Source organism: Bufo gargarizans, chromosome 5, assembly GCF_014858855.1.
Source record: "Bufo gargarizans isolate SCDJY-AF-19 chromosome 5, ASM1485885v1, whole genome shotgun sequence".
NCBI lineage: Eukaryota > Metazoa > Chordata > Amphibia > Anura > Bufonidae > Bufo > Bufo gargarizans.
Genome location: NC_058084.1, coordinates 270333003 through 270360011, shown reverse-complemented (window position 1 = coordinate 270360011; position 27009 = coordinate 270333003). Strand labels below are relative to the sequence as shown.

At 42.8% G+C, this 27009-nt stretch overlaps 1 protein-coding gene across 1 annotated transcript in view; it reads left to right on the top strand.

The window, feature by feature from the left end:
* The window catches only part of ELP2 (elongator acetyltransferase complex subunit 2), a 120204-nt gene that overhangs the window by 29449 nt on the left and 63746 nt on the right, over window positions 1–27009 (top strand). Inside the window, exons 9-11 of the mRNA XM_044294100.1 lie at window positions 12279–12374; window positions 13651–13751; window positions 20086–20217. Coding sequence (XP_044150035.1) covers window positions 12279–12374; window positions 13651–13751; window positions 20086–20217 — 329 coding nt within the window. The remainder of the gene's footprint in view (window positions 1–12278; window positions 12375–13650; window positions 13752–20085; window positions 20218–27009) is intronic.

The window sequence follows — 27009 nt, the reverse complement described above, 5'->3', positions numbered from 1 at the left end:
GAAGAATTGTGGCAGCAAGACAAAGATGGTAAGAAAATGTGTAGAAAGGGGGCTAATTGGCATTGCAATCTGACAGTGACTAGTAGGACTGGCAACTCTGATGTGGTTATCATTAGTACCAAGGCAGAACCTGCTTTCATCGCTGAGCACTATTGCTTGTCATTGATGGCTGTATCAGAGTTAGCAGGAGAGCTGCAGAGTGCCTTACGGCAGGCATGCTCTACCTGCGGCCCTCCAGCTGTTGCAAAACTACAACTCCCGGCAGGGCGTTGTGGGAGTTGTAGTTTTACAACAGCTGGAGGTCCGCAGGTTGAGCATGCCTAGCCTACGGCATAGTGCCGAGGTACACAGGACCCACACCAGATGTCATGGTGTGGGGCACCATTAGTTACCATGCTGTTCACATCCGGCATTCGTGGAGGGAACATTGACAAGCCTTCAGGACATTGTTGAACCAGTCCTATGACCTACTGACCTATTGACTTAGAAGAGGTGGTGTTCCAACAAGATTACACCACACAATGCCTGCACTACATAACATGCTTTTCAGGGTATCCAGCACATTCCCGGTCAGCTCGGTTGTCAGATCTCTCTCCAATTGAGAATAATTAGGACTGGATAGGATGACGACTCTACTTCAAACAGCAGCTAACAACCAGCTTGGCTGAAATACAGGTCCAAATTGAAAGATATTGGAATGACATATCACAGGAGAATATCCAGCATGTTTGTGACCGTTACCATGCCAGAGTGACGTCCTATATCACAGCAAGGAAAAATGCCACCCAGTACTAATGTGACCCTGCCTCAACATATACCTACTGCAGAACCCAAAATAAAGGGTGCACCCCCTCTCTGAACATTGACCAAGAACCTCTAGCTTTGTCAATCACATTAAGTTTTCCAGGTGTATTCATCCCTTTTGCTATGAGACTCCAGAATGAGGTCTAGTCCAACCAATTAACTTCTAAAGTCACATAATTAGTTCAATAAGGCCACGCCAAGTGCAATCACATGATGTGAGTATAATTACAATTTTTAGAAAAGACCTTTTGGCCTGCAACACTATTAAGCAAGTAACATGTGGACCAAGGAGCTATCCAGACAGGTTAGAGACAAAATGCTGGAGAAATATAGATGGTGGTTAAGTTATAGTAGCTACTCTGCAAATGGCCATTGCACAAGTCTTGGGGTGCATTCGCTCAGATGACTTCTGTGTTGAATCAGTTATTTTTTATTTTTTTTGCAGACTCATTGGCATTCGTGTGCTTTCCGCGTCCGTATGTCCATTCTGCAAAAGACAGAACATGTTCCATTCTTTTCTGCAAATGCGGACCACTGACCAGGGGTGTAGCTAAAGTTTTCTATATGACAATTGCTAATATAGCCTTTGTTGATTTTTATTATTTTTTTGTTCTGTTTGCTTTATGTCCCCTTGGGCAAATATTCTGTGCTATTCACACAGGAGACCTGTCCATAAGATGGCCAAAGATAAAGGGTCATGTGACCAGGCAAAAATAACTCCAGTCAAATCACTCGGCCTTCTCCACACAAATACGCCACATCCGCCATCTGCACTTGCGATGTTGAGAGTTTAGTGCAGATTTATTGTATTTTAACGAATGAGACTGAGTGATTTGTCTGGTCACATGATCCTCATTAAATAGGCAGCCATTTTATGGACAGGACCTCCATGTGGACAGCATAAAAGACTTGGCCAAAAAGGGGAGAATACTTTCTGAAATATAGGAATTGGTGGAAAATATCAACAAAGACTATATTAGTAAGTGCCATGAAGTCATCTTACAAACCCACTGGTCAACAGTAGCCAGAAAGTGGTCAACCCCTTCAAGGATCTGTGTTTTGCAGACCACAAAATACATACGCTTGTGTGAATGCACCCTTACTGTGCCAGAAGAAAGTACAGTGAGAGATTGTTCAACCTGGTCAAACATGTTTATTGACACCAGGCAAAGCAGACTATAGAAGCCAGTATTCACGACCGAATGACTAGAACAGCCGGTGTATGGCTACGTCTGCACAATGGGCCAGATATATCATTAGGCAAAGTCACTTTTGTGGAGTGGAAAAGTCGCAAAAAAGTCCCAAAGGCTAAAACTGCGCACAAATTTGCTTTTTTCTGCTCTGCACTATGCTCGCCAGTTTTCTGAAAGTGGGCGTGTTTTCGTATGTAAATGAATCTCTAGACAGATTTACTATTGGGACTTTTTTAAAAAGTCGCAAAAAAGTCGCAACTTCACTCCAGTGAGGACCATGCTTATCTTCTGAGACTTTTTAATAGAACATGCGACTTTTTCATAAAAACGTGCGACTTTTGAAAAGCTGCTTACTGACGGATAAACTGCTACCGTCAAACCACATTTATTACAGTCTTAAAGGGGCGATCATAAATCTGACTTGGCTAAAACTGACTTTAGCCATATGTGAAAGTGGAGTGAGCTGTCAGAGTCGTGATAAATCTGGCCCAATGAGTGTTCATCAGACCATCATTTGTTCAGTCGTTGTTCAACCATCAACTGCCTTTCTTTTTTTGTTGCTAAAAAAGTGGAGTCCTACTTTGTTTCTGTTCTTACCATGTGCTTCTCAGTTGTGTATATAGTAATAACTTATTATATCATATACACTATAAAGATAAATGGTAACTATAAATCCTTTTAGATTCCAGTTTTATAGACTGCTCTACATTAGTGTGTTGCAGCTTACCCATAGAAAAAATGGGAATATGGATAGAGGTTGTGTTTGCCGTACAAAAGTCCATTCAATGCACAATGCCATTGTACATAATAAAGTGCAGAATAATTTCCCTTGTAGATGGCTTCTTTTGCAGCGCAGTCATTGTTAAAGGGAAGATTGTAATCCAAGAGAAGAATGGTTTGGTCTTTTGAAGTAGTCATTAGTATTCGGCAGAGCACAGAAGTGCTACTGTTACATTGCAGCTCATCGGGGAAATATTGTACATGTCATTTTATTGATTAGAAGTTGGCTCTGCTGCTCTCCAGTGTACACTTCAGAAAGTGCTCATCATTTCACAGTGGAACAAAAATCTTTCTCTATTGTTTGCTTTTGGTGTTATTGGAGGACCTGGTCTGGAAATTGAAATGGTATTGACTTAAAGGGAGTCTGTCAGCACATTTACCCCTTTTTAACAGTTGCCATACCGCTGTAGCTGCAACACAGATGATTAACACGGTACCTTTATATGCTTTTGGTGGACTTTTAAAACTGCAAAAAACAAACTTTGAGGAGTATGTAAATGAGGGCTCGCAAGTGCCCAGGGCGGCGTCCACCGCGTTGGAGCCCAGGCAGCTCTGCCTCTTCAGCTCTTATCCCCGTCCAGCCTCTTCCTCTGCCCGCCCATCTGTTTTCTCTCCCTCTCAGCGAGATCCCGCGCCGACGCGATAACTTCCTTGGCCGGGGCATGCGCACTGCGATGCCCATTGCTGGCACGGCATCGCAGTAGCTTATGCGCATGCCCCGACCAAGGAAGGCATCGCGAGATCTCGCTGAGGGGGAGAGAAAACAGATGGGCGGGCAGAGGAAGAGGCTGGACGGGGATAAGAGCCGAAGAGGCAGAGCTGCCTGGGCTCCAACGCGGTGGACGCCGCCCTGGGCACTTGCGAGCCCTCATTTACATTCTCCTCAAAGTTCGTTTTTGGCAGTTTTAAAAGTCCACCAAAGCATATAAAGGTACCGTGTTAATCATCTGTGTTGCAGCTACAGCGGTATGGCAACTGTTAAAAAGGGGTAAATGTGCTGACAGACTCCCTTTTAATACATTGCTGGAGATGCAGTGTTTGCTGGAACAAAATAAAAAAGACCCGACAATAGTTTTTAAAGACCAGCCCTTAATTTTAGGGCATCTGCTCTTTTTTTATGGTTACGGCCACCCTGCAATCCATCAGTGGTGGTCGTGCTTGCACACTGTAGGAAAAAGCACCTGCCTATGTCAGGTCCCATGGTCCCGACCACCAGAGAGGATGGCGCTTTTTCCTATAGTGTGCAAGCACGACCACCACTGATGGATTGCAGGGTGGTCGTAATCATGGAAACAAGCAGTGCATAGTGATAGAAAAATGAATCCAGCCAGCAAAGGAAGCATTATGTGTAATAACAATACATTAGTAAGTGCTTTGTATTAACCTTCTCTACAAGATAAATGCCATTTGCTGAAATGAGACAACTCCTTTAAAAGGTAAAATGGGTTTTAAGTGGGCACAGAGGCACCTGCTAACAGATCCTTTGTTTTCCTTGTGCATATGTTTCTTACAGCCACGCACATGTATAAAAAATAAATAAATATCTAACTGGAATCTTCCAATCATTGCAATACACTGCATGCCATAACCATGAATTTGAGGCCATATATTTCATGCCACATTACCTGTGTAGAAGGAAAAGTAAACCACAAATTAATACGTAATTAATACAGAATTCCCCCATCCATTATTTTAACATAGAAACATAGAAGATTGATGGCAGAAAAGACCCCCTGGCCCATCTATTCTGCTCTTATATTAATTCTTATTGGGTTTAAAGATGGCGCTGAAATAGTTTCAGCGCCCACTCTGGCTAAACAAGTGCTTTTGCTGCCAGGTGACTGCAGTTTTACTCAACAGACCCCAGGGGTGAATGTCTGAAATTGGTGATAATGCCAAGCACTGACATTTAGGCTGGGGTCACAAGTGAGTGATCGGCTACAGATTTGCTATTGCAGATTTTTGTTCTCCAAATTTGCAGCATTGTTCAGTACCAGCTTGTTCTCAGTCACACCAGGCAGAAAAAATCCAAACCAGAAACAGACCTGGGGTGCGGATTTAAAATCTGCAGCATGTCAAGTTGTACTTTGAAAACAAAAAACGCATTAGATGCAAGCATTATATATGGACTAAGCTCTCACTCTGGAGGAGGAGCACGCACAGCTATATGTACCACCTAACCAAGGCCGCATGTTTGATAGCACAAGGATGCACTTCGTTGTATTACTAGACAACACCTTTTCCTCACAGCAGCAGCTGTAAACTAAACAATGGGATCCCTATGGAGTTTTATCTCTATGCTGACTGCCACCATTTTCAATGGGATAATACTGCCGAAATGGAAAAGAGAATCAGCCAAAATTCTTTGAAATGTGTTTTCTATGAATGTTGAGTTAAAAGAAAAATACCACTTTGTTTTTAAAGAAGTTTCATTTTAAATTTATTCCAGGTGGCTTTATAAACAATTCACCAAGGCCTGATGCAGACGACTGTGTCTGCATTTTGGCCTGAAAACAACTGATCCTCAAAATATGAATACCTTCAAAAGGCTATTCTCGTCCGCAACACAGACCAGAATAGGACATCTATAATTTGTGCAACAAAAAAAATGATCTGCAAAAACAAAATTGGCTATATACCAGCCCCATAGGGAAGAATTGCACCTCTAATATAAAAATACACTTTACTGGAACCTTTACAGAATAAACTATTTATGTGGCCCCTCTTTTAAACCACGCTGCCCACAGATTAGTAGACTAGACAATAGAAATGTGAACATCAAACAGATGGAAGGTCCCTGAATAAAAAAAATGACATTCAATATATCATTGTTAATACAGCCTCTCAGTAATTTGTCCAGTATCCTTTAGTTATTTGATGCCAGACATGCAGGGCCAGCACAGAACCCTGCCCCATGTCACCAGTCTGCTACGAGCTTCCCCCCGAGTCCTACTAAAACCAGGTCCCCATAGATGTCTTTAGGTTAAAGGGAACCTGTCACCAGGATTTTGTGTATAAGGCTGAGGACATGGGCTGCTAGATGGCCGCTAGCACATCCGCAATACCCAGTCCCCATAGCTCTGTGTGCTTTTATTGTGTAAAAAAACCGATTTGATACATATGCAAATTAACCTGAGATGAGTCCTGTCCCTGACTCATCTCACATACAGGACTCATCTCAGGTTAATTTGCATATGTATCAAATCAGTTTTTTGACACAATAAAAGCACACAGAGCTATGAGGACTGGATATTGTGGATGTGCTAGCGGCCATCTAGCAGCCCATGTCCTCAGCTCTATACACAAAATCCTGGTGACAGGTTCCCTTTAACCCCTTAGGGACCCATGACGTATCGGTACGGCATGTTTCCCGAATCCTTAAGGACCCATGACGTACCGGTACGTCATGGCTTTAATTCGCGATTCCGGCGCCGCGGGGGTTAATCGGAACGGGATGCCGGCTGAAATCATTCAGCCGGCATCCCGTAACAACGCAGGGGGGGGTCATTTGACCCCCCCGTATAGACGATCGCAGAAAACCGCAGGTCCATTCAGACCTGCGGTTTTCTGCGTTTCCGGTCCATTCGGGTGTGCTGTGACCCGATGAACCGGAAAAAGACTGCGATCGGTGGCGTAATTTTACACCACCAATCGCAGTCCGAGGATTTGAGGAGGCGGTGCTGGCCCTGGTGCTGAACACTGCTGTCCAGGGTGCTGATTGGTGCAGGGGAGAGAGGCGCGAGATTCAAACTTCCTGCGCTCCTCTCTCCCCTCCTCTTCCTGTCCAGCACCCTGACCGTGCAGCATCGTCCAGCACCAGCTCCTGTGTCCCCCTAATCGGCATCCATCACCCTCCTGCACCCATCGCCACTCAGGTAGGTTAGGGTCAGTGAGGGAGAGGCACCATTAGGAAGGGAAAGAAGGGAAAAGTTAGTTAGGAAAAAAAAAAAAAAAAAAGAACTTTTACACAAAACTTTTTTGATCCATCTATCAGACCCCAGAGCCCCCCCTGCCACTTGCCCCCCCCTACCAGCCCCCCACCACCACCAGCCCCCCCCACCCCCCCCACCCATCCCCCCACCAGCCCTCCCCCAGCCCCCCCCCCCCTCACCACTAGCCCCCTTACCACCACTTTTTTTTTATTTTTCTGCGTTCGCTGACTGGTCGGCACTTTAGCGTCCGTCCACTGTTAGCGCATCGCCTGCCCCACCGCTGATCAGCGTTGTACCGCTGATCAGCAACTTTGAACTTTTTTTTTTTTTTTTCCTAACACTTGCCCCTTTATTTTCCTTTTTTTAGTACGCGAACACCCGTTGCCCCCACACACACGCACATATAATAAAGGTTTCCACACACGCACACCTACACGCACACACACCCATGGCCCGCCGGGTGTTCTCGGCCGAGGAGGCATACGCCCAGATTGCCTCCGACTCCGAGAGCCCCAGTGAGGATGAGGATGACCCCACATTCCTTCTGTCATCCGCATCCTCCTCATCATCATCGGATGACGATGAGCCACCAAGGCGGCGGAGACGCCGCCAGGCGGAGCCAGGGGCCACACATGCTAGGGATCCTGTGGCCCACCCTAGTACGAGCCGCCCTGGGGTTCGTACTGGTTTCCCGGCCCACCAAATAAGTTCACCGGAGCCCCCTGCCGATGAACTTAGCTGGTGTCCCCCAGTGGACTTTGAGCCTGAGATTCCGGATTTCGCTGGCAATCCTGGAATCCAGATTCCCACAGTGGGGTTTACTGAAATAGACTTTTTTAGTTTTTTTTTCAGTAACCCACTGGTGAATTTGATGGTGGAGCAGACGAATCTGTACGCCCAACAGTTCGTCGCTCAAAACCCAGGCTCATTTTTGGCTAGACCCGGTGGCTGGACGCCGGTCAGTGCAGCCGAAATGAGGACATTTTGGGGCCTCGTGCTGCATATGGGTCTAGTCCAAAAACCCAGTGTCAGGCAATACTGGAGTGGGGACGTCCTATACCAGACCCCACTGTACAGTATGGTCATGACACGTCCCCGGTTTGAGGCCATCCGGAAATGTCTGCATTATTCCGATAATGCAGCATGTCCACCCCGAGGTGATCCTGCCTATGACCGGCTGTATAAGATACGGCCGGTCATCGATCACTTTGGGGCCACATTTCAGCAGGCCTACGTACCTGGAAGGGAGGTCGCGGTTGATGAGTCTCTCGTTGCGTTCAAGGGGAGACTCAGTTTCCGCCAATACATTCCCACAAAGCGGGCGAGGTATGGCGTGAAGCTATACAAAATTTGTGAGAGTACCTCAGGGTACACTTACAAATTTCGTGTGTACGAGGGGCGAGATTCCCGTATTCAACCCCCAGAATGTCCCCCCACTCTGGGTGTTAGCGGGAAACTCGTGTGGGACCTTATGCACCCACTGCTGGATAAGGGTTACCACTTGTACGTGGATAACTTTTATACCAGCATTCCCTTGTTCAGGTCCCTTGCCGCCAGATCCACGTTCGCTTGTGGGACCGTGCGGAAAAATCAGCGCGGCCTCCCTGCCCACCCCCTCCAGGTACCTATCCCCAGGGGTGAGACCCGTGCCCTTACCAGTGGAAACCTGTTGCTGGTCAGGTATAAGGACAAGAGGGATGTCCTTATGCTGTCCACAATCCACGGTAACAGCACCACCCCAGTCCCTGTGCGAGGTACCGCGGCAACGGTCCTCAAGCCCGATTGTATCGTCGACTACAATCGGTATATGGGAGGAGTTGATCTCTCGGATCAAGTCCTCACGCCATATAATGCCATGCGCAAAACCCGGGCATGGTACAAAAAAGTTACGGTCTACATGGTGCAGGTTGCCATGTACAACTCTTTTGTACTATCCCGAAGCGCTGGCAGCACAGGGACATTCCTCCAATTCTATGAGGCAGTCCTCAAAGACCTGATCTTTTCGGACCGGGAAAGAGCAGGCCGGAGTACCTCGGGAACTGGAGGCGCCCGGATCGTCCCTGGCCAACACTTTCCAGGTGTGGTCCCCCATACTGGAAAGAAGGGACGAACCCAAAAAAGATGCAGAGTGTGTCACAAGAGGGGGATACGGAAGGACACCACCACTCAATGTGACACGTGCCCCGATCATCCGGGCCTCTGCGTTATCGATTGCTTCAGGGAGTATCACACTTCCATGGAGTACTAAATTTTTATAATCCCCAACAGTCCACTAGAGAACATAAAACACTATGGCTCTTAGACTTTGGAGACACAGAAACAATTTTTTTTCCCCAAAAAAATATTAGTTTTAGAGCAGGCATCCTCAAACTGCGGCCCTCCAGATGTTGTAAAACTATAACTCCCAGCATGCCCAGACAACCTACAGCCATCAGCAGGGCATGGTGGGAATTGTAGTTTTACAACATCTGGAGGGCCGCAGTTTTTAGGATGCCTGCTTAGTGTCTCCAAAGTCTGAGAGCCATACATATTGGGCATCGTCGCGTGCGTAAAAGTCGTCGCTATAAAAATAACATTTGACCAAACGCCTCGAATGAACGGTGTTAAAAATATAAAACAAAAACGGTGCCAAAACACCCATTTTTGGGCAAAATTTCAATTTGAATCCCTTTTGCCGGTAATAAAGCAAGGGTTAACAGCCAAACAAAACTCAATATTTATGGCCCTGATTCTGTAGTTTGCAGAAACACCCCATATGTGGTCGTAAATGGCTATATAGCCGCACGGCAGGGCATAGAACGAAGGGAACTCCATACGGTTTCTGGAAGGCAGATTTTGATGGACAGTTTTTTTTTTTTGACACCATGTCCCATTAGAAGCCCCCCCTGATGTAGCCTAGACTAGAAACTCCAAAAAAGTGACCCCATCTAAGAAACTACACCCCTCAAGGTATTCAAAAGTTACTTTACAAACTATGTTAACCCTTTAGGTGTTCCACAAAACTAAATAGCGAATGTAGAACATTTTTTAGAATTAAATTTTTTTGTTACATTGCCTCAAAAAAGAGTAATATAGAGCAACCAAAAATCATATTTACCCCTAAAATAGTCCCAAAACAACAACCACCTTATCCCGTAGTTTCCTAGATGGGGTCACTTTTATGGAGTTTCTACTCTAGGGGTGCATCAGGGGGCTTGAAAGGGTACATGGTGTAAATAAACCAGTCCAGCAAAATCTGCCTTCCAAAAACCATATGACGTTCCCCTCCTTCTATGTCCTGCCGTTTGGCCAAACAGTAGTTTACGACCACATATGGGGTGTTTCTGCAAACTACAGAATCAGGGCAACCCATTTTGAGTTTTGTTTGGCAGTTAACCCTTGTTTTACTCCTGGAAAAAATTGATTATATTGGAAAATTTTCCAAAAAATAGAAATTTCTAAATTGTTTCTCCATCTGCCATTAACTCTTGTGGAACACCTAAAGGGTTAACAAAGTTTGTAAACCCAGTTTTGAATACCTTGAGGGGTGTACTTTCTTAGATGGAGTCACTTTTTTGAAATTTCTATTCTAGGGGTGCAACAGGGGGCTTCAAATGGGACATGGTATAAACAAAACCAGTCCTGCAAAATCTGCCTTCCAAAACCCATATGGCGTTCCCCTCCTTCTATGTCCTCCCGTTTGGCCAAACAGTAGTTTACGACCACATATGGGGTGTTTCTGCAAACTACAGAATCAGGGCAACCCATTTTGAGTTTTGTTTGGCAGTTAACCCTTGTTTTACTCCTGGAAAAAATTGATTATATTGGAAAATTTTCCCAAAAATAGAAATTTCTAAATTGTTTCTCCATCTGCCATTAACTCTTGTGGAAGACCTAAAGGGTTAATAAAGTTTGAAAAAACTGTTTTGAATACCTTGAGGGGTGTAGTTTCTAGAATGGGGTCATTTTTGGGAGGTTTCTATTATCTAAGCCTCACAATATGACTGCAAACCTGAACTGGTCCATAAAAAGTGGGATTTTGAAGATTTCTGAAAAATTTCAAAATTTGCTTCTAAACTTCTAAGCCTTGTAACATCCCCAAAAAATAAAATATCATTCCCAAAATGCTACACACATGAAGTAGACATATGGGGAATGTAAAGCCATCACAATTTTTGGGGGTATTACTATGTATTACAGAAGTAGAGAAACTGAAACTTTGAAATTTGCTAATTTTTCAAAAAAAATTGTAAAAATTTTATTTTTTTGTGCAAAAAAATTAACTTTTTTGACCCAATTTTAGCAGTGTCATGAAGTACAATATGTGACGAAAAAACAATCTCAGAACGGCCTGGGTAAGTCAAAGCGTTTTAAAGTTATGAGCACTTAAAGGGACACTGGTCAGATTTGCAAAAAATGGCCAAGTCCTTAAGGTGAAATAGGGCTGAGTCCTTAAGGGGTTAAGTATCTAATGATGCCCCAAATGTGTCATCAGCCACTGTGATAAATTTGGGACATCTTTAGGCTGTTTAGTCTGAGGGCTCATTTACACGGGCAGATGATCGAGCCAGTTATCAGGAACAAAAATTTAGTACAAACATTTGTTTCCAATAATTTGTCCATGTAAATGTACCATCAGTCACCTGCCAAATTGGAAAAAGCCTTGTTTGTCAGATGATCTGTCATTTATGCGCCACATAAAACCATTATTTGGCGGCAGGTCTTTGACTTGTATAAACAGGCATGTGCTGCCGGTAAACAGCGATTCTGTATGGGGAAGAATGATCGCAATAGTGATTGTTCATCCCCATACAGAGGAGATGATTACTGCCTGTAACTGCAGCTTAAATGAGCAGGCAATGATCAGGAGCAAATGGTTTATCCCCAATTATTTCCCTGTATATCTACCCAAGGAAATAGGCCTTAAAGGCTATGTACACCTTCCGAGGCAAAAAAATAATTATGACTGCATTTTATTCATTTTGGTCGTTTGGTCTTTATTAACCCCTTAGTGACCACTAATAAGCCTTTTTACTGACGTAAACAAATATTATTTTTTTTAGCTAAACAGCTTGCTTTAATCAATCATTACATGTACTTAAAATGGTGCATTAAAAACTTGTCCTGCAAAAAATAAGACCTCATACAAGTACATTGATGAAAAAAAGTTATAGCTCTTGGAATGCACGTGGTCACTAAAGGGTTAATAATATTGAGCCGTTCTGTCACAAAGGGTTAACTGTCTAGCTGTGTGAATTGTACTTTTTACTTTCACATTGTGTCAAAAATGACCCTTATCTCTAAACTACTAAGGTCATAAACGCTTATTTAAGCGACATTCTTATCAGTAAGATAAGGATTGAGCTAAATGAGTGTTTATAATGTCAGAGATAAGGAGCCCGTCAGAGAGAAAATTCAGATCCCTCTATTAGAGTATCTCAGTCCTGTACAGAAAAAAGGGTTCCATATTTTTAATAAAGACCCATTTAAAAAAAAATATGATTTTTAGCTCAAAATGAGTACAATGCAATAATAGAGGCAGAGATGTCTTATGTGATTCAACTAATCGCAATTGTTCTTTTTGTTTTAGGGGAAGCGTTCACTTATGCGGTTACCTTAGAATCTGTCCTGGCTGGTCATGAGAACTCTGTGTACGCTGTCCACTGGCAGCCATCTTTCTTGAAAGGTAAACATGAATGTAGCCAAGAGCTAAGTATTTGATAACCCTTAAAACACATTCATACCGTGGTTTTTCCACACTGATTTTGGATCTTATTCTGAGCCAAAGTCCACTGGAAATTCATCCTCCTATTGTAGCTCAATGGGAATCTGCACTTCACTAAAGAATATTCCTGTGCAAAGCTGCATCAAGGAAGGCATGTACCTCTTGGAGCGGCTTACATGGCAAGTGTCCACATGCAGAATAGCCCCACTGAATGTGCGGCATTCAATCTACAAATCCGCAAGCCTGGTTTCTGCCAGGGACTCGGCGGCAAATACAAATGTGTTTTCTGTAGTGTGAACATGCCTGGTAGACCAAAGACTGCAGTGAATTGCAGATTGTAGTCAGTGATTTTCTTCATCTTGCTATTTCCCTGTCCTAGGTGAACACACTAGGGCCAGCTTGACATCAGTGCTACAGGGTGACGCACACAATGTGGTGACCCCTATTAATTGTCTTTGAATAATAAGGGGACAATTTGTAGAGCACCACAAATGTATTATTCTGGCAATTCTATCATTTAGATGGACTAACCTACATTTTGTAATGTACATTGCAACATATGGCTCCTGCTTTGTAATATCAGGTCTTGGCATTAATAATAAAACAGATTATTAATTCATTATATATCATTTGCATTCTTAGTCTATACAAGATGCTTGTATATACATTGTAAAGGCTTCATAACTGAAGCTGTGTATATACATTGACGTGAGGTAAATTACTGAATTTGCTGTGCAGTAATATAGCTGCAAATCTCATTATTTTTCTGGAAAAAAAAATAAAAAATCCAAGCAATGCAAGTCTAAAGGAAAAGACTTGTGAATGTACCCAATGATTTTTGTCAGTATGGTCTAATACAGTGGTGGCAAACCTATGGCAAGGGTGCCAGATGCGGCACTCGGAGCACTCTCTGTGGGCACCCGCACCCTGGAAAAAGTCTATGGTGTACCAACATGCCTTACACTTTTCCTGCCTTTCATCAGCGCATGCACACTATGAACAGCACAGGCAGCGCATTGAATGTAGGTAGGCTATTATAGCTAAATGATAAAGTACATGGAAGGTATACTAAATTGGATGGTAGTATTCTGGTTAAATTGCCGTGTTGGCACTTTGTGATAAATAAGTGCATTTTGGGTTGCTGTTTGGGCACTCGGCCTCTAAACGGTTCACCACCACTGGTCTAATAGCATAATGTTTCTTAAGCTCCTCTGAAATGTTATGTTTTGTCCAGCAGATGGCAGTGTTGTACAGCCTATGAGCCTCTTATCCGCATCAATGGATAAAACCATGATTCTTTGGGAACCAGATGAGGAGACCGGAGTATGGCTGGAACAGGTTTGTACTGTAAATACATTTTAATTTGTAACCCTGTCTTTGTAGACGTTTTTCTCTGGATTACGTTGGCCTTTATTGTTGTCACTCCCAAGCACCCCTATGAACTCGCATGTCTCTTGGCAGAAAGTTTATGTGATTAGAGGAATAGAAAATAAGACGGAAGTTAGGTGTCATCAAAATAGGACCTGGTTCCTTGAAAGTTAAAGGTGATGTAGATTTTTACAAATTCCAAGTTTTTGGCCTCTACTGCTGGCATTTTAGCATGGAAGGTGCAGAAGCTAAATGCTACAATATTTTTAATGAATACCAATGATAAAAAAGGTATTCATAATTGGTATAATTGGCCTTTCTCCACTAGTCTAGTACCAGTCAACCCTTTTAATGGTTTGGCTTTTAATCGGACTATACTTTGTCCTGTATTACATTTTTTTTAACTGAAGGGGCTTGTCCAACCCAATGTACATTTTAAATAAAGAAGAGTGCACACAAAAGTAAAGCAGTTTACCCTTCAATATTCTGTACGTTCCTAGTGTCCAGTGCGTAAAGCTGGCTGTGCAAAGCCGTCAGACTTGTAGCTACCTCCCTGATAACAATGTGTGCGTGAATCGGTCAAACTTGCATGGTTATTGTTATAGAGAGGTAACGCCACTTTAGCGGTGGGTTATTCTAAATGGGGCATAAAGGGTTGGACATGTTGAAATTCAACATGCCCAATCTTGATCGCCCAAAAGATATTTTCAGTTCTGGGCTACATACCCCCTACTCGTATGGCTGTCAGCCAATCCTGCTAAAATAAGCTGGTCTAATCAACATTGTATGTGTATACCCAGCTTAAATGAGGCACAGACTGCAAAAGACACATGGAGTGAAGAAGGTCTGTCTCCTATCCACGTCCGAGAGGTCAAGGAAGAGACTCTCTTGAAGAAAGCTTTTAATATAAAGTATCTATGCAGTACTTCCTGCTCTAATGATCCAAATAAAGGGATGGATGAGCTTGCAAAGGAGACGGACGGGAGAATTTATTTAGACTGGCGTCTCTGATACTGGTCTTAAGAAAACTCATTGGCGTGTGCGATGTGCCAGAATTATAATTTTGCAGCTTTCTCCCAATAGGTCCATGCACCAGAAAATCGATACCAGCAAGGAGCTGATGTCCGTTTCAGGTGTAATGTGCACCAGTTGACAGCCGAGGTCCCTCCCTTCACTTCATGACAACACCCTGCTCAGTTTTAGTGAAAGTGGCAAGGTGTCAGGAAAATGGCAAAGAAAATATAAATTTTTAGAGCAAAATTCACATCTGTTCTTAGCCAATAAACAGGTGAAGCTCTTTGTTACATTCCCTCCAATTACTAAAAGGGGTTGTCCAGGATTTTGATGGTTTAACCTCAATATCTAATTGATAATGGTCTGAATCCTGACATCCCCCACCGATCAGCTATTTGGAAATTCTGTAGCACTTTGGTGAGGGTAGGACGTGAATATTATAATCCTGCACTACCCCTTTAATGCTGATCACAATTTAAGTAGCAAACATATGGCTGATTTTCCAGTAACACCTGAATTGTTATTAATAAACTGGTGATAGCTTGTGTATATATAGATAAAATATAATGGCAGGAGACAATTATAACTGAAATTCCAGGATTTCTTACCAATGTGATGAAAAGTTTCCATGTGTGTTCTATGGCTAATGGGATAATGGTTAGTGTCACTCTTACTAAATCTATGTACAGTGCTAATGTCAGTCTGTGTGCACCTCAAGAGGGCAGTATACTCCCATCAGGGTAGAGTGACATAACATTAGGTTCGGGAAATTACCTTTTATAGGGCATGCCTGATGGGTCACTATGTAAAGGATACCATGTCCGGTAACCAATATTTGATGCAACTGATCAAAGGAGCAAAATTGTCTACATGTACACCCCTAAAATAGTGATAGAAAAGACTGGTTTTGGCTCCACCATTCACAAAGCTCCTAAATGCTATCTTCAATACTAATCTTGTGACATTATATGTGAGCTGAAGCCCTTGCCTGAGGGTGGATATTTTTTTAAATAACTTTAATAGGCTACTACAGTCAAGCAGCAATGGCTTGACTGCCAATAGAAAAATACTAAGAAAAGCATCCAAAAAGGAATTGTAACTTTGAGGTGCTTGTGTATTATAAGCAGTATGGTATGCTGGAACAAATCACCCTTCCTGTAGTCCTTGCATGGTGGTCGTTTGTGCCCACTAGCAGCTCTGTCTTGACCACTGGACTGCTCATACGTCTTTCAGCTCCATGTGCTAGGATTCTTCTGACCTCCTTGTCTCCTGCCTGTTGTGATCTGTTCCCTTGAGTGAATGCATTCTCCCCAAGTTTTAAAGGCCCAGTTTGTGGCCCAATATGACTCCTAAATGATTCCTAGCTTGCCTAGTGCCTGCAAAGATGTGCTTAGTGTTTGATCTCTCGTGCCTGACATCTGCCTGTATACCATATTGTACTTGTTCTACCTGACCAGACCTCCACCTCTTTATCATGCTAACCATCTGTCAACTTCCCTGACTCTTGGCCTTTTTACCAGATTGTACGAACTCTGTTTGTCCTGACCCTGGCTTTTTCACTGACAGTGATTCTATCTTGTCTCTTTTGGTCTCATGCAGCAGTCTCTCCTGACTTGCTTGGATCAGTTGTCACTAAACAGAGACTACTCCAAGAGGTAGTGGCCTGGTGATTCCTCTGCAGCAAAGACCAGATCCCTGTATAGGTGTAGAGTGAAAATAGGGGGGGACCCAAAATAACACCTTTAGGAGTAGGCCAACCCTAAATCTAGTCCATTCAAGGACACCATCGGGTCCACACCTGCTAGGTTACAGTATGCCATGTCTCTACATGAAGCTTTCGCTCTGTTTTTCTATGTAATAGCATTGGCTTTTGTCACTGTTTGAGCTGCAATATAGAGCTGAGCTGGGATTGCTAAGACCCAGCAGCTCATGCAGACACCCGGTCCCCAACAAACACCTGGGACTGCGTTGGTCAAAAACTGTCCCTGTCTTCTATATGGAGAGCCCAACTGTCACAGTGGTCTCCATGCTCCCATGGCTGCATAGTTAAATGAGTGGTCCCAGTGGTTAAATCAAGTTTCTGTATTTAAACATTATATTTTTTGGTAAACATATTTTAAGGCCTCATTTACACGACTGTATCCAATTTTCGGTCCACAAACAGCGAATCCTTGAAAAACCTGCTTCCAGGTGCATTTTATTTTTTTCTTATTTCCATCAATAGAAAGGAATTTTTAGCTGCACAAAAACAGATAATAGGACCCAGGCTGAGACTTTCTCATTGGACACACAAATTCATTAAAAAGAAGATGTGTGCATGGCCTCATTAAATTGTATGGGTCAGAAATGTAGTTGTGTGCTTTTGTCCACTGTGTGCGTGAGGCCTTTCACTTATGAATTCTGTTATATTCCTATTGTTGCCTCCTAGGTTTAACCATGTTAAAGGCTTTTCCCAATGTTTGTCAATGCAGGAAATTGTCCACTGTAAGCAACCTATATGGTTAATATTGATTGATACATTTAGGCTTGTCTGCCCGATTGCATTTACTGTAGTTAAATTCTAGTACATCAAGATAGGCTTTTGTTCATTTCAAGGATAAAAACACTGTAACCCATGAATGAAATATAGAATATTTCCCCAAGGGTGTAACACTTAATTCTTCCATTTGGAAGGTTTCCGTCTGCTGCCTAGTTGAATATATTGTGCAGTTGACAATTGTTTCATGTCTGTTGGGTTCAATTCCAGTTTGCTTGCAGGCTATCTGCTGTGAAAATGGGTATCTGTTGCAGACCCTGCAGAATTTGTTTATGGTGTATAGTATAGAACAATGTATGTGTGTTTATGCATTTATAGGCATTCTCTGTGAGACGGCTGCAAGCCATGTTCTCCAGTAACCTATAACCATTGCTGCTCTGACAGGCCATTGGGCGATAAACACATTCTTTCACTGCTGAAAATTGCAGTTTATCATTTCTTTTACATTTCCCTTTTGCTTTTTTGACTTTCTATAAAATAAAATAATAGCATGGCCTAAAATTTCTGCGCAAAAGTAATATGCAATTTACTGTAAATAGAAAATCCAGGGCACACTAGACATTGTAATGCCCTTTAAATAGGGGGCCATTTTCCAGTCTTGCTTTTCAGTTCTTTTATCTTTTTTTTTATTTTTCCGTTAACATAGCGGTATGAGTGTTTGTATTTTGCAGGACAAGTTGCACTTTCTAAGGGCACCATTTAAAATTGCATACAATGCAGTCCGAAACTGGAAAGAAAATTCAAAATGGGGTGGAATTGGGGAAAAAAAGGGGTTTTCTTTTTATAGTGTTCACTGTGCAATAAAAAAATGATCTATTACCTTCATTATATGGGACAGTATGATTACAACAATACTACATTTACCGTATTTTTTGCTTTATAAGACACACTTTTTCCCCTGCGTCTTATAAAGCGAATACTAGTACTGGAGGACTGGGAAGAGGTGAAGGCTCTGTACTCACCGCTTCCTGGTCTTCGGCTGTGCTGTGGCTGCACACAGCGTGAGGGCGCTCTGTGACCAGCACAGCCGCAGCAGGAAGAATACAGAGCGCGCTGGAGGTGAGGAGTGATCTGTGGCATGGAGGCTCATAAATTGCACTGTGGCTTAGGCTACTTTTTACACTGCCGTTTGGTGCGGATCCGTCATGGATCTGCGCAGATAATACAACCGCATGCATCCGTTCAGAACTGATCCTTTTATATTATCTTTAACATTACTTTTTACACTGCCGTTTGGTGCGGATCCGTCATGAACACCATTAAAAGTCAATGGGCGACGGATGCGTTTTCTATTGTGCCATATTTTATCAGTGAAGACAGATCCGTCCCCATTGACTTACATGGTCTATCAGGATGGATCCATTTGGCTCAGTTTCGTCGGAGGGACAACAAAACGCCACAAGCAGCGTTTTGGTGTCCGCCTCCAAAGCGGGATGGAGGCGGAACGGAGCCAAACTGATGCATTCTGAGCAGATCCTTTTCCATTCAGAATGCATTAGGGCAAAATTGATCCGTTTTGGACCGCTTGTAAGAGCCCTGAACGGATCTCACAAACTGAAACCAAAACAGCAGTGTGAAAGTAGCCTTATAGATGGCATAGGGGCTCATAATGGGGGCTCATAAATGGCACGGGGGCTCATAAATGGCACGGGGGCTCATAGATGGCATAGGGGGCTGATAAATGGCATAGGGGGACGATAAATAGCATGGGGGGACGATCTGAGGTCTTACTGGGGTACTATTAACATTGGGTGTCTGATTGGGGCTGTCTGATGAGGTCTGATTAACATTGGGTGTCTGATTGCTGGCCTGATCTGAGGTCTAATGAAAAATATTTTTTTTCTTATTGTCCCCCTCTAAAACCTAGGTGCGTCTTATCATCTGATGCGTCTTATAAAGCAAAAATACTCTTAAATATACTAAATATACTACTTTCAATGCAGAAAAAAAAAACTTTGGAATGGATTAATCTTTTCTTTTTTATCTCTATATTCTATGGATCTGTGTGAGGGCTCATATTTTTGTGGGGCAGTCATAGTTTTTATTGATTTTGACTGGGAATTACTTTTTGATCACTTTTTATTGAGTTTATTTTTATTTTTATGGGAGGGAGGTGAAGCAATGAAAAAATTTCCGTTATGGCTTTCACTGTATGGGATAAATAGGTTTTATATTTTAATAGTATGGGCATTTTGGAACACCGCTATACCCATGATCTTTTTTTTTACTATGGGGAAATGATTTAAATTAGTTTTGTAATTTCCTGTTGTATTACGTATAGAAACATTGTGTGTTTAACTTTTGTAAATTGGCCTGATGAAGTCCAGTGCTCAAACGTGTAGCTCAATAAATTCCTCAATCAAATATCCTGCCATTTGGATCTGTCTCTACCAACTTCCTGTCAAGCGCCCCTCTCCATCCTTTTGTTGATCGGTTTTCTGCTGTCAGAGATGCATGATCCCTCTTTCATCTGCCATTGAGAGACATACAGGAGCCTCCCCATACACAAAGTCGACAGTTGACCCTGCCAGTATTAGCAAGTTGTGTGATCGCTTTTATCTAAAGTGTTTCTTCCACTTTAGAAAGGTTGAGCGTGAATGTTTTATTACATATTGAGGTTACATTTTAACGATGTAAAACAGTTAAAATTATTTGCTATTTTTTTTATCTGAAAGTCTTTTCATCTCTACCATGTTTTAGATACTTTCCAAAAAATTGCTAATTTTTCTCTTTATTTTTTTTAATCAAATAAAGGTACGCGTTGGAGAAGTTGGAGGGAATACCCTGGGATTTTATGGTTGCCAGTTTAGCCCAGATAAGTCAATGATTCTTGCCCATGCATTTCATGGAGCCCTGCACTTGTGGAGTCGGAATCCAGCGAAACATGTAAGAAACTAGTCTGTGTTTTTTCTTACAATAGAACAAATGACAACTGTTGTACTGAAAGTCACGTAATATATATTTTACATTGTTAGACCACCTTGGTTGTAGGAGCTGTGAGTGAATTTACCAGAGCACAAATACAGTTGTCGGCAATGTAAGAATGGAAACATCTCTTTTAAAACTTTATATGTAGACTATATTTCGGACTAACTGTTACAATGCTCTTTGTAAGAAAAAAAAAAAAAAAAAAAACGTTGTCAACACTTTGCCTCTAATAAGGTCCATTTAATCATACTGATGCCCTCAATAGTAAAGGACCTCATTGTGCCCCAGAAGTAATAATGCCCCATAGTGCCCTTAATAATCACATTGCTTAAGCCCAGCATAGTGTACCCAGTAGTAGCAATGCCCCCCAGTACTACTAATTTCCCCCTTATATTAAATAATCATATAAAGAAAGTGACTTTTTTTAAAATTACCTTTATTATACTAAAAAGGGTATAGGTATATATGTACCACACACAAAGTGCAAAGAGACATGCAAATACTTGAATTTCTTACAAGGGGTCAAAACCCCCAGGAAAACATCCATACTGACAGGATAGAAAAGGAGATTCGAGGAAACACATTGTCTATAGATAAGGCAGGGGTAGATAAATCTCACCCTAAATTGCCCTACAGACTTCTTGGCCCAGGGCGGCCCCCTGATGGTGGAGGTTCCTTGTTCCCGAACCTAGTCCTATCCAGTCCCTGTTAAGACCCTAAAAAGGGGAAGATGATTCAGGCAGCATGATCATGATGATGTCATCACGTGGCCTGCATGGGCCTCTGATAATTTTCAGGCCTATTGCTGGTAGCCTATAAGAGTGATCGGTGGGACAGGAAGACATTGACTCCTATGCCCTGCCATACAGCATTCAACTTTATCCCTGTCCTGAGGACAGCAATACAGCTGAATATTGAGAGGCCCTAGCAACCAGCAATAAAACATTGCAGGCTGCTAGGGCAGTCCCACCTACCCCTTGGTCTAGAGCACAAACAACTAGCATAGACAGGAAAGGCTCCACAAAAGTACTTGTATATGAGGATCTAAGAGCACTATGAAGTTTTATTTTTATATAGTAACATAGTATATAAGGCCAAAAAAAGACATTTGTCCATCCAGTTCGGCCTGTTATCCTGCAAGTTGATCCAGAGGAAGGCAAAAAAAACTAAAACTGTGAGGTTGAAGCCAATTTTCCCCACTTAAGGGGAAAAAAATTCCTTCCCGAATCCAATCAGGCAATCAGACTAACTACCTGGATCAATGACCCCTCTCTAGTAGCTATAGACTGTAATATTATCACACTCCAGAAATACATCCAGACCCCTCTTGAACTCTTTTAGTGAACGCACCATCACCACCTCCTCAGGCAGAGAGTTCCATAGTCTCACTGCTCTTACCGTAAAGAATCCTCTTCTATGTTTGTGTACAAACCTTCTTTCCTCCAGACGCAGAGGATGTCCCCTCGTCACAATCAGAGCTCTGGGGATAAATAGATGATGGGATAGATCTCTGTACTGACCCCTGATATATTTATACATAGTTATTAGATGTCCCCTCAGTCATCTTTTTTCTAAAGTGAATAACCCTAATGTTGATAATCTTTCAGGGTACTGTAGTCTATCCATTCCAGTTATTACTTTAGTTGCCCTCCTCTGATCCCTCTCCAGCTCTGCTATGTCTGCCATGTTCACAGGAGACCAGAACTGTACACAGTACTCCATGTGTGGTCTGACTAGTGATTTGTAAAGTGGCAGGACTATGTTCTTATCACGGGCATCTATGCCCCTTTTGTTGCAACCCATTATCTTATTGGCCTTGGCAGCAGCTGCCTGACACTGTTTTTTACTGCGTAGTTTGCTGTTCACTAAAATTCCTAGGTCCTTTTCCATGTCAGTGTTACCCAGTGTTTTACCATTTAGTATGTACTGGTGACTTGCATTATTCCTACCCATGTGCATAACCTTACATTTGTCAGTGTTAAACCTCATCTGCCACGTCTCTGCCCAAGCCTGCAATCTATCCAGATCCCTCTGTAGCAGTATACTGTCCTCTTCCGTGTCGATTACTTTACACAGTTTAGTGTCATCTGCGAAAATTGATATTTTACTATGCAAGCCTTCTACAAGATCATTAATAAATATATTGAAGAGGATAGGGCCCAGTACTGACCCCTGAGGTACCCCACTAGTGACAGTGACCCAATCTAAGTGTGTACCATTCTGCATTTCATCTGACAGTTTATTTCCCTTAGTGAATACAGTGGAGAAAAAAATATTTAACAGCTTTGCTTTCTCCTCATCGCTCTCTGCAACTCCCCCCTCATCACTCTATAAAGGGCCGACACCTTCACATTTATACTTTTTACCATTTTTATAATTGAAGAACATTTTAGGGTTAGTTTTACTCTCTTTGGCAATTAATCTCTCGGTCTCTAGTTAGATTTTTACATATTTAATTTTTTTACTTATAGTTCAGGGCTCCAGATGGCGACCAAAATGGTCGCCAATGCGGCTTAGAATTGTAAAATTGCGTCTAGACCCTCCGCTGCTCTGCCGCTTTAAGAAGAAAGGTCTTGCACCCAGCAGACACACAGCAATCCAATAACAGAGCTTCGCACAGTACAGAGCTCTGTTATAGTGAGGAGGCTGCTGATTTGCCAGTATCGGCGTGCTGCTCTGCCATTGGCTGCTCCTCACACCCCCTTCTCCCGCGCTGAACACAGCAGCAGCTTGCTTTTCAGTTATGAAAACGGGGAGTGCGCTCACTGCCGACTGCTCCATAGAAAGGGTTAGCTCAAGTAGTAGTAGTAGTAGTAGTAGTAGTAGTAGGTAGTTTTTCAGTCCTGCAATAAGAGCGGCGCATGGAGGTGAGCTTTCTGCTTACACTGCGCCATGTGCTGAGGGTGCCCTGTGCCCCCCATGTAAGGGACAAGTGGTGGAGAAGAGAGGGCAATGATGGTGGACAGCTGCAGTGCGCTCAGCCACACACAGACTGCTGAGTAACACTGGGCTTTATGTCGCCTCACACTAACAGATGAAATGGATTCCATAGCTGGTTTATGCAAGCTCCCAGCCTGAACTCCAATCACTGCCGGGGTCACACAGCATTATATTGATTTATGATGCTATGTATCCCTTACAGTTCTGGAATGTATTGGATAACACTAGCATAATGCTGTCAGTGATATCTAATACATTACGCGGAAAGGGGGCCTCTGAGGGGGGAATATCATATACTAAAATATAACTTTTAATTAAATGTGCAGCTAAAACGCACCACTAAGATGCATCATCATAAAAAACAGATGTGGTCCAATCCTACCCCAGTACTGGTAGAAGAGTAAATAAACCTGCTCCACCTGGTGAAAGGTGCGAGCAGTCTTACCAGACCAAAGGAAGCTACTGGGATCAGCACAAGATTCCTGAAGGGTCTGTCCAAGGATATCAGATGTAGGCCGGATACGAGGTCACTCTGTGGGGGGTGGTGTCTGTATAGGCGATGCAGAGCTGTGCCCTATGTAAGGGGAAGGGGACTAGTTTCATTTTGCCTATATAAACAGAGCACCCACCCCGATAGGGGCGACCCCGTCCGGATACCTGTCCCTATCCCGGACCTGATCCCTAGTGCTGAAAAATAATAAATGTGGCCAGTTTTAATTCCTTATGACCTCCCGACGTGGCACGTTTTTGTCCGTGTTGACTCTTCAGGGGAAAAGACTGTGCAAAAAAGGAAAAGAAGGACAAAAAAGGCCGCAGGTGTAAGACCAGCAATAACTGGTTCAAGTAAAGAGACTTGTATTTGTCACCCCTGATATTGGGAGGAAAATCTGCAAAGGAGTTGATAATCCAATGCTGGTCGGTATAAGAGGATATGATAGTCCTCTACTTGGCTGATTCCCTATGGTTGGGGGAATAAGTAACATGACAAAGTAATATAAGGAAGTATTACTTTACTGAGAGGGTAGTGGATGCATGGAATAGCCTTCCTGCAGAAGTGGTAGCTGCAAATACAGTGAAGGAGTTTAAGCATGCATGGGATAGGCATAAGGCCATCCTTCATATAAGATAGGGCCGGGGCTATTCATAGGATTCAGATATATTGGGCAGACTAGATGGGCCAAATGGTTCTTATCTGCCGACACATTCTATGTTTCTATGTTTCTATCTACCAGCCGCCTATTGATTTATGATGCTATGTAACCCTTACAGTTCTGGAATGTATTGGATAACACTGGCATAGTGCTGTCAGTGTTATCCAATACATTCCATAACTATAAGGGTTACATAGCCTCATACATCAATATAATGCTATGTGATTCCCATCAGTGCTGGGAGATCAGGCTGGGCGCTGTGTTGCGTACTCACTGCAGGAGTAACGCTCGCCTGCAAGGGGCCAAAGTCACCATGTAGCCGCAGGCTTATCTAACCTGTGGTTATGTAATAAATGGCCATTTGGGACAACCACTTTACCCCTCCCTTTTTTTTTTCTTTACACCCCTCCCTTCCTTTTTGTATGCACAGTATGGCTGATGTACAGGGGAGGTCCAACAGCGCTCCTCATTAAAATATGACTGTTTCCTGCCAGGATTTAGGTGGAGTCTGGACAAAACAGCAGGGTTAAGGCGTGCAGCATCTCAGACATGGTGAGCGGCAGAGGTCGCAATTGGGGAACGAAGTTTTATGCAAATCGACTTTGGATGTTTCATGTCTAATGCGTATGAATACGCACAATAATTTGACTGCTATTCATGGAGCAGGGGAGCACACGCCACTTCCGACTGCTCATAAAGTGCCAGGGACAGCATGGCAGGAACGGAGCCTCTGCTGAGCAAAGACAATGTGCCCAGGTGATGTAACACCAGAAGTGCCAGTGTGCCCTGTATGCTTCTATCTGCTGCTGGGAGCTCAATGTGGAGGTTTATGAATGGAAAAACTAATAGCCAAGAGGCTAAAGAAAACCCTGTTTCTGACCCTTATGTTACAACAAAAATGTGTCAACTAAAAAAATTCATTTGGCTCCAAAATGTTTCAGATTAGGAGCCAATGGCTCCTTGTGTTTTTTTTTTTTTTTTTTGTTTTATCTGGAGCACTGTAGTTTTTCAGTGCTTCCTCACTACCCTCCTGTTTTAGTGATTTTAAATGCTTTCTTTTTGTCATTTATTGCCTTCTTTACAGTTCTATTTATCCACATTGGTTTCTTCTTGTTCCTTAACCTTTTATTCCCATAAGGTATGTACCTCTCACAATTAGATTTTAGGATGCTTTTAAAAATATCCAATTTTGTGGCTGTATTTTTATTTTTGAGGACTTTGTCTCAGTTAGTTATGGCCTCTTAGTTGGCTAAATTTTGCTTTTTTGAAGTGTGGTATTTTTGTTCCTCCCGGAAGAAACACTCTTTTAAATGATAATTGGAAGGTTATTACTGTATGGTCACTATTTCCTAGGTGTCCCCCAACCTGCACATCTGTTGCTCTGTCAGGTCTATTGGTTAATATTAAGTCCAGTATGGCTGTCCCTCTAGTCGGGTCCTGAACCAGTTGGGAAAGGTAATTGTCTTTGGTTATTGCCAAGAACCTGTTTCCTTTATGAGATATACAAGTTTCAGTTTCCCAGTCTATATCTGGGTAGTTAAAGTCCCCCACAATACCGACCTCATTATGATTTGCCGCCTCGTCTATCTCGTTTAATAGCAGATTTTCTGTGGACTCTGGTATAATAAACTCCTATTAATAATTTATTATTGTCTTTGCCTTCATGGATTTCTACCACCAGTGACCCACATGTTCATGTCCCTCACTTATATCTTCTCGGACTGTGGGCCTTAGACAGGACTTTACATAAAGGCAGACCCCTCCCCCTCTCCGGTTTTGGTGATCCTTTCTAAACAGACTGTAACCCTGTAACCATTAACTGCTCTGTCATAGCTATCAGCCAGCCATGGCTCAGTTATTCCCACTACGTCATAGTCCTCCTCACACATCACTAATTCCAGTTCCCCAGTTTTATTAGTCAGGCTTCTGGCATTAGTATACGTACATTTTAAGAGGTTTTATGTATATTTTTTCCCTACACTTTTCCTTTTGAACTGTTCTAGTGCCTCCATCCATTCCTCCCCCAGTCCCATTACCTTGCCTCCGGTCTCTATCTTCACTATCTTTCCCTCCTATAATGTAATTACTCTCCCCCCAGTCCCTAGTTTAAACACTCCTCCAACCTTCTAGCCATCTTCTCCCCAACACAGCTGCCCCTTCTCCATTAAGGTGCAGCCCATTCCTACAATAGAGCCTGTAGCCGAGAGAGAAGTAGGCCCAGTTCTCCAGGAACCCAAACCCGTACTTCCTACACTAGTTCTTGAGCCACTTGTTTACCTCCCTAATCTCCTGCTGTCTTTCTTGTGTGGCTCGTGCTACAGGCAGTGTTTCGGAAAATACTACCTTTTGAGGTCCTTGCCCTAAGCTTTTGCCCTAAATCCCTAAAATGTTTTTTAAGGACGCTCCACCTACCTCTAACTTTGTCATTGGTTCCTGTCACGGATGATCCGCGAGAATATTGAACTGTCCTCCCAATATTATCAATATTACTCTGCCTTATTGAACAGTAGGTCTATTAAACAGTAATTATTTCCCTAGGCCCCAGAACCTACAATTTGATTATTCAGAGCGTCTCCTTCTGTCCTTCTGCTGTACCCAGAGAACAACATAGTCCTTTTGTTCAAGTCAGTCAATAGATGCCCAGCAGATAACGCAATTA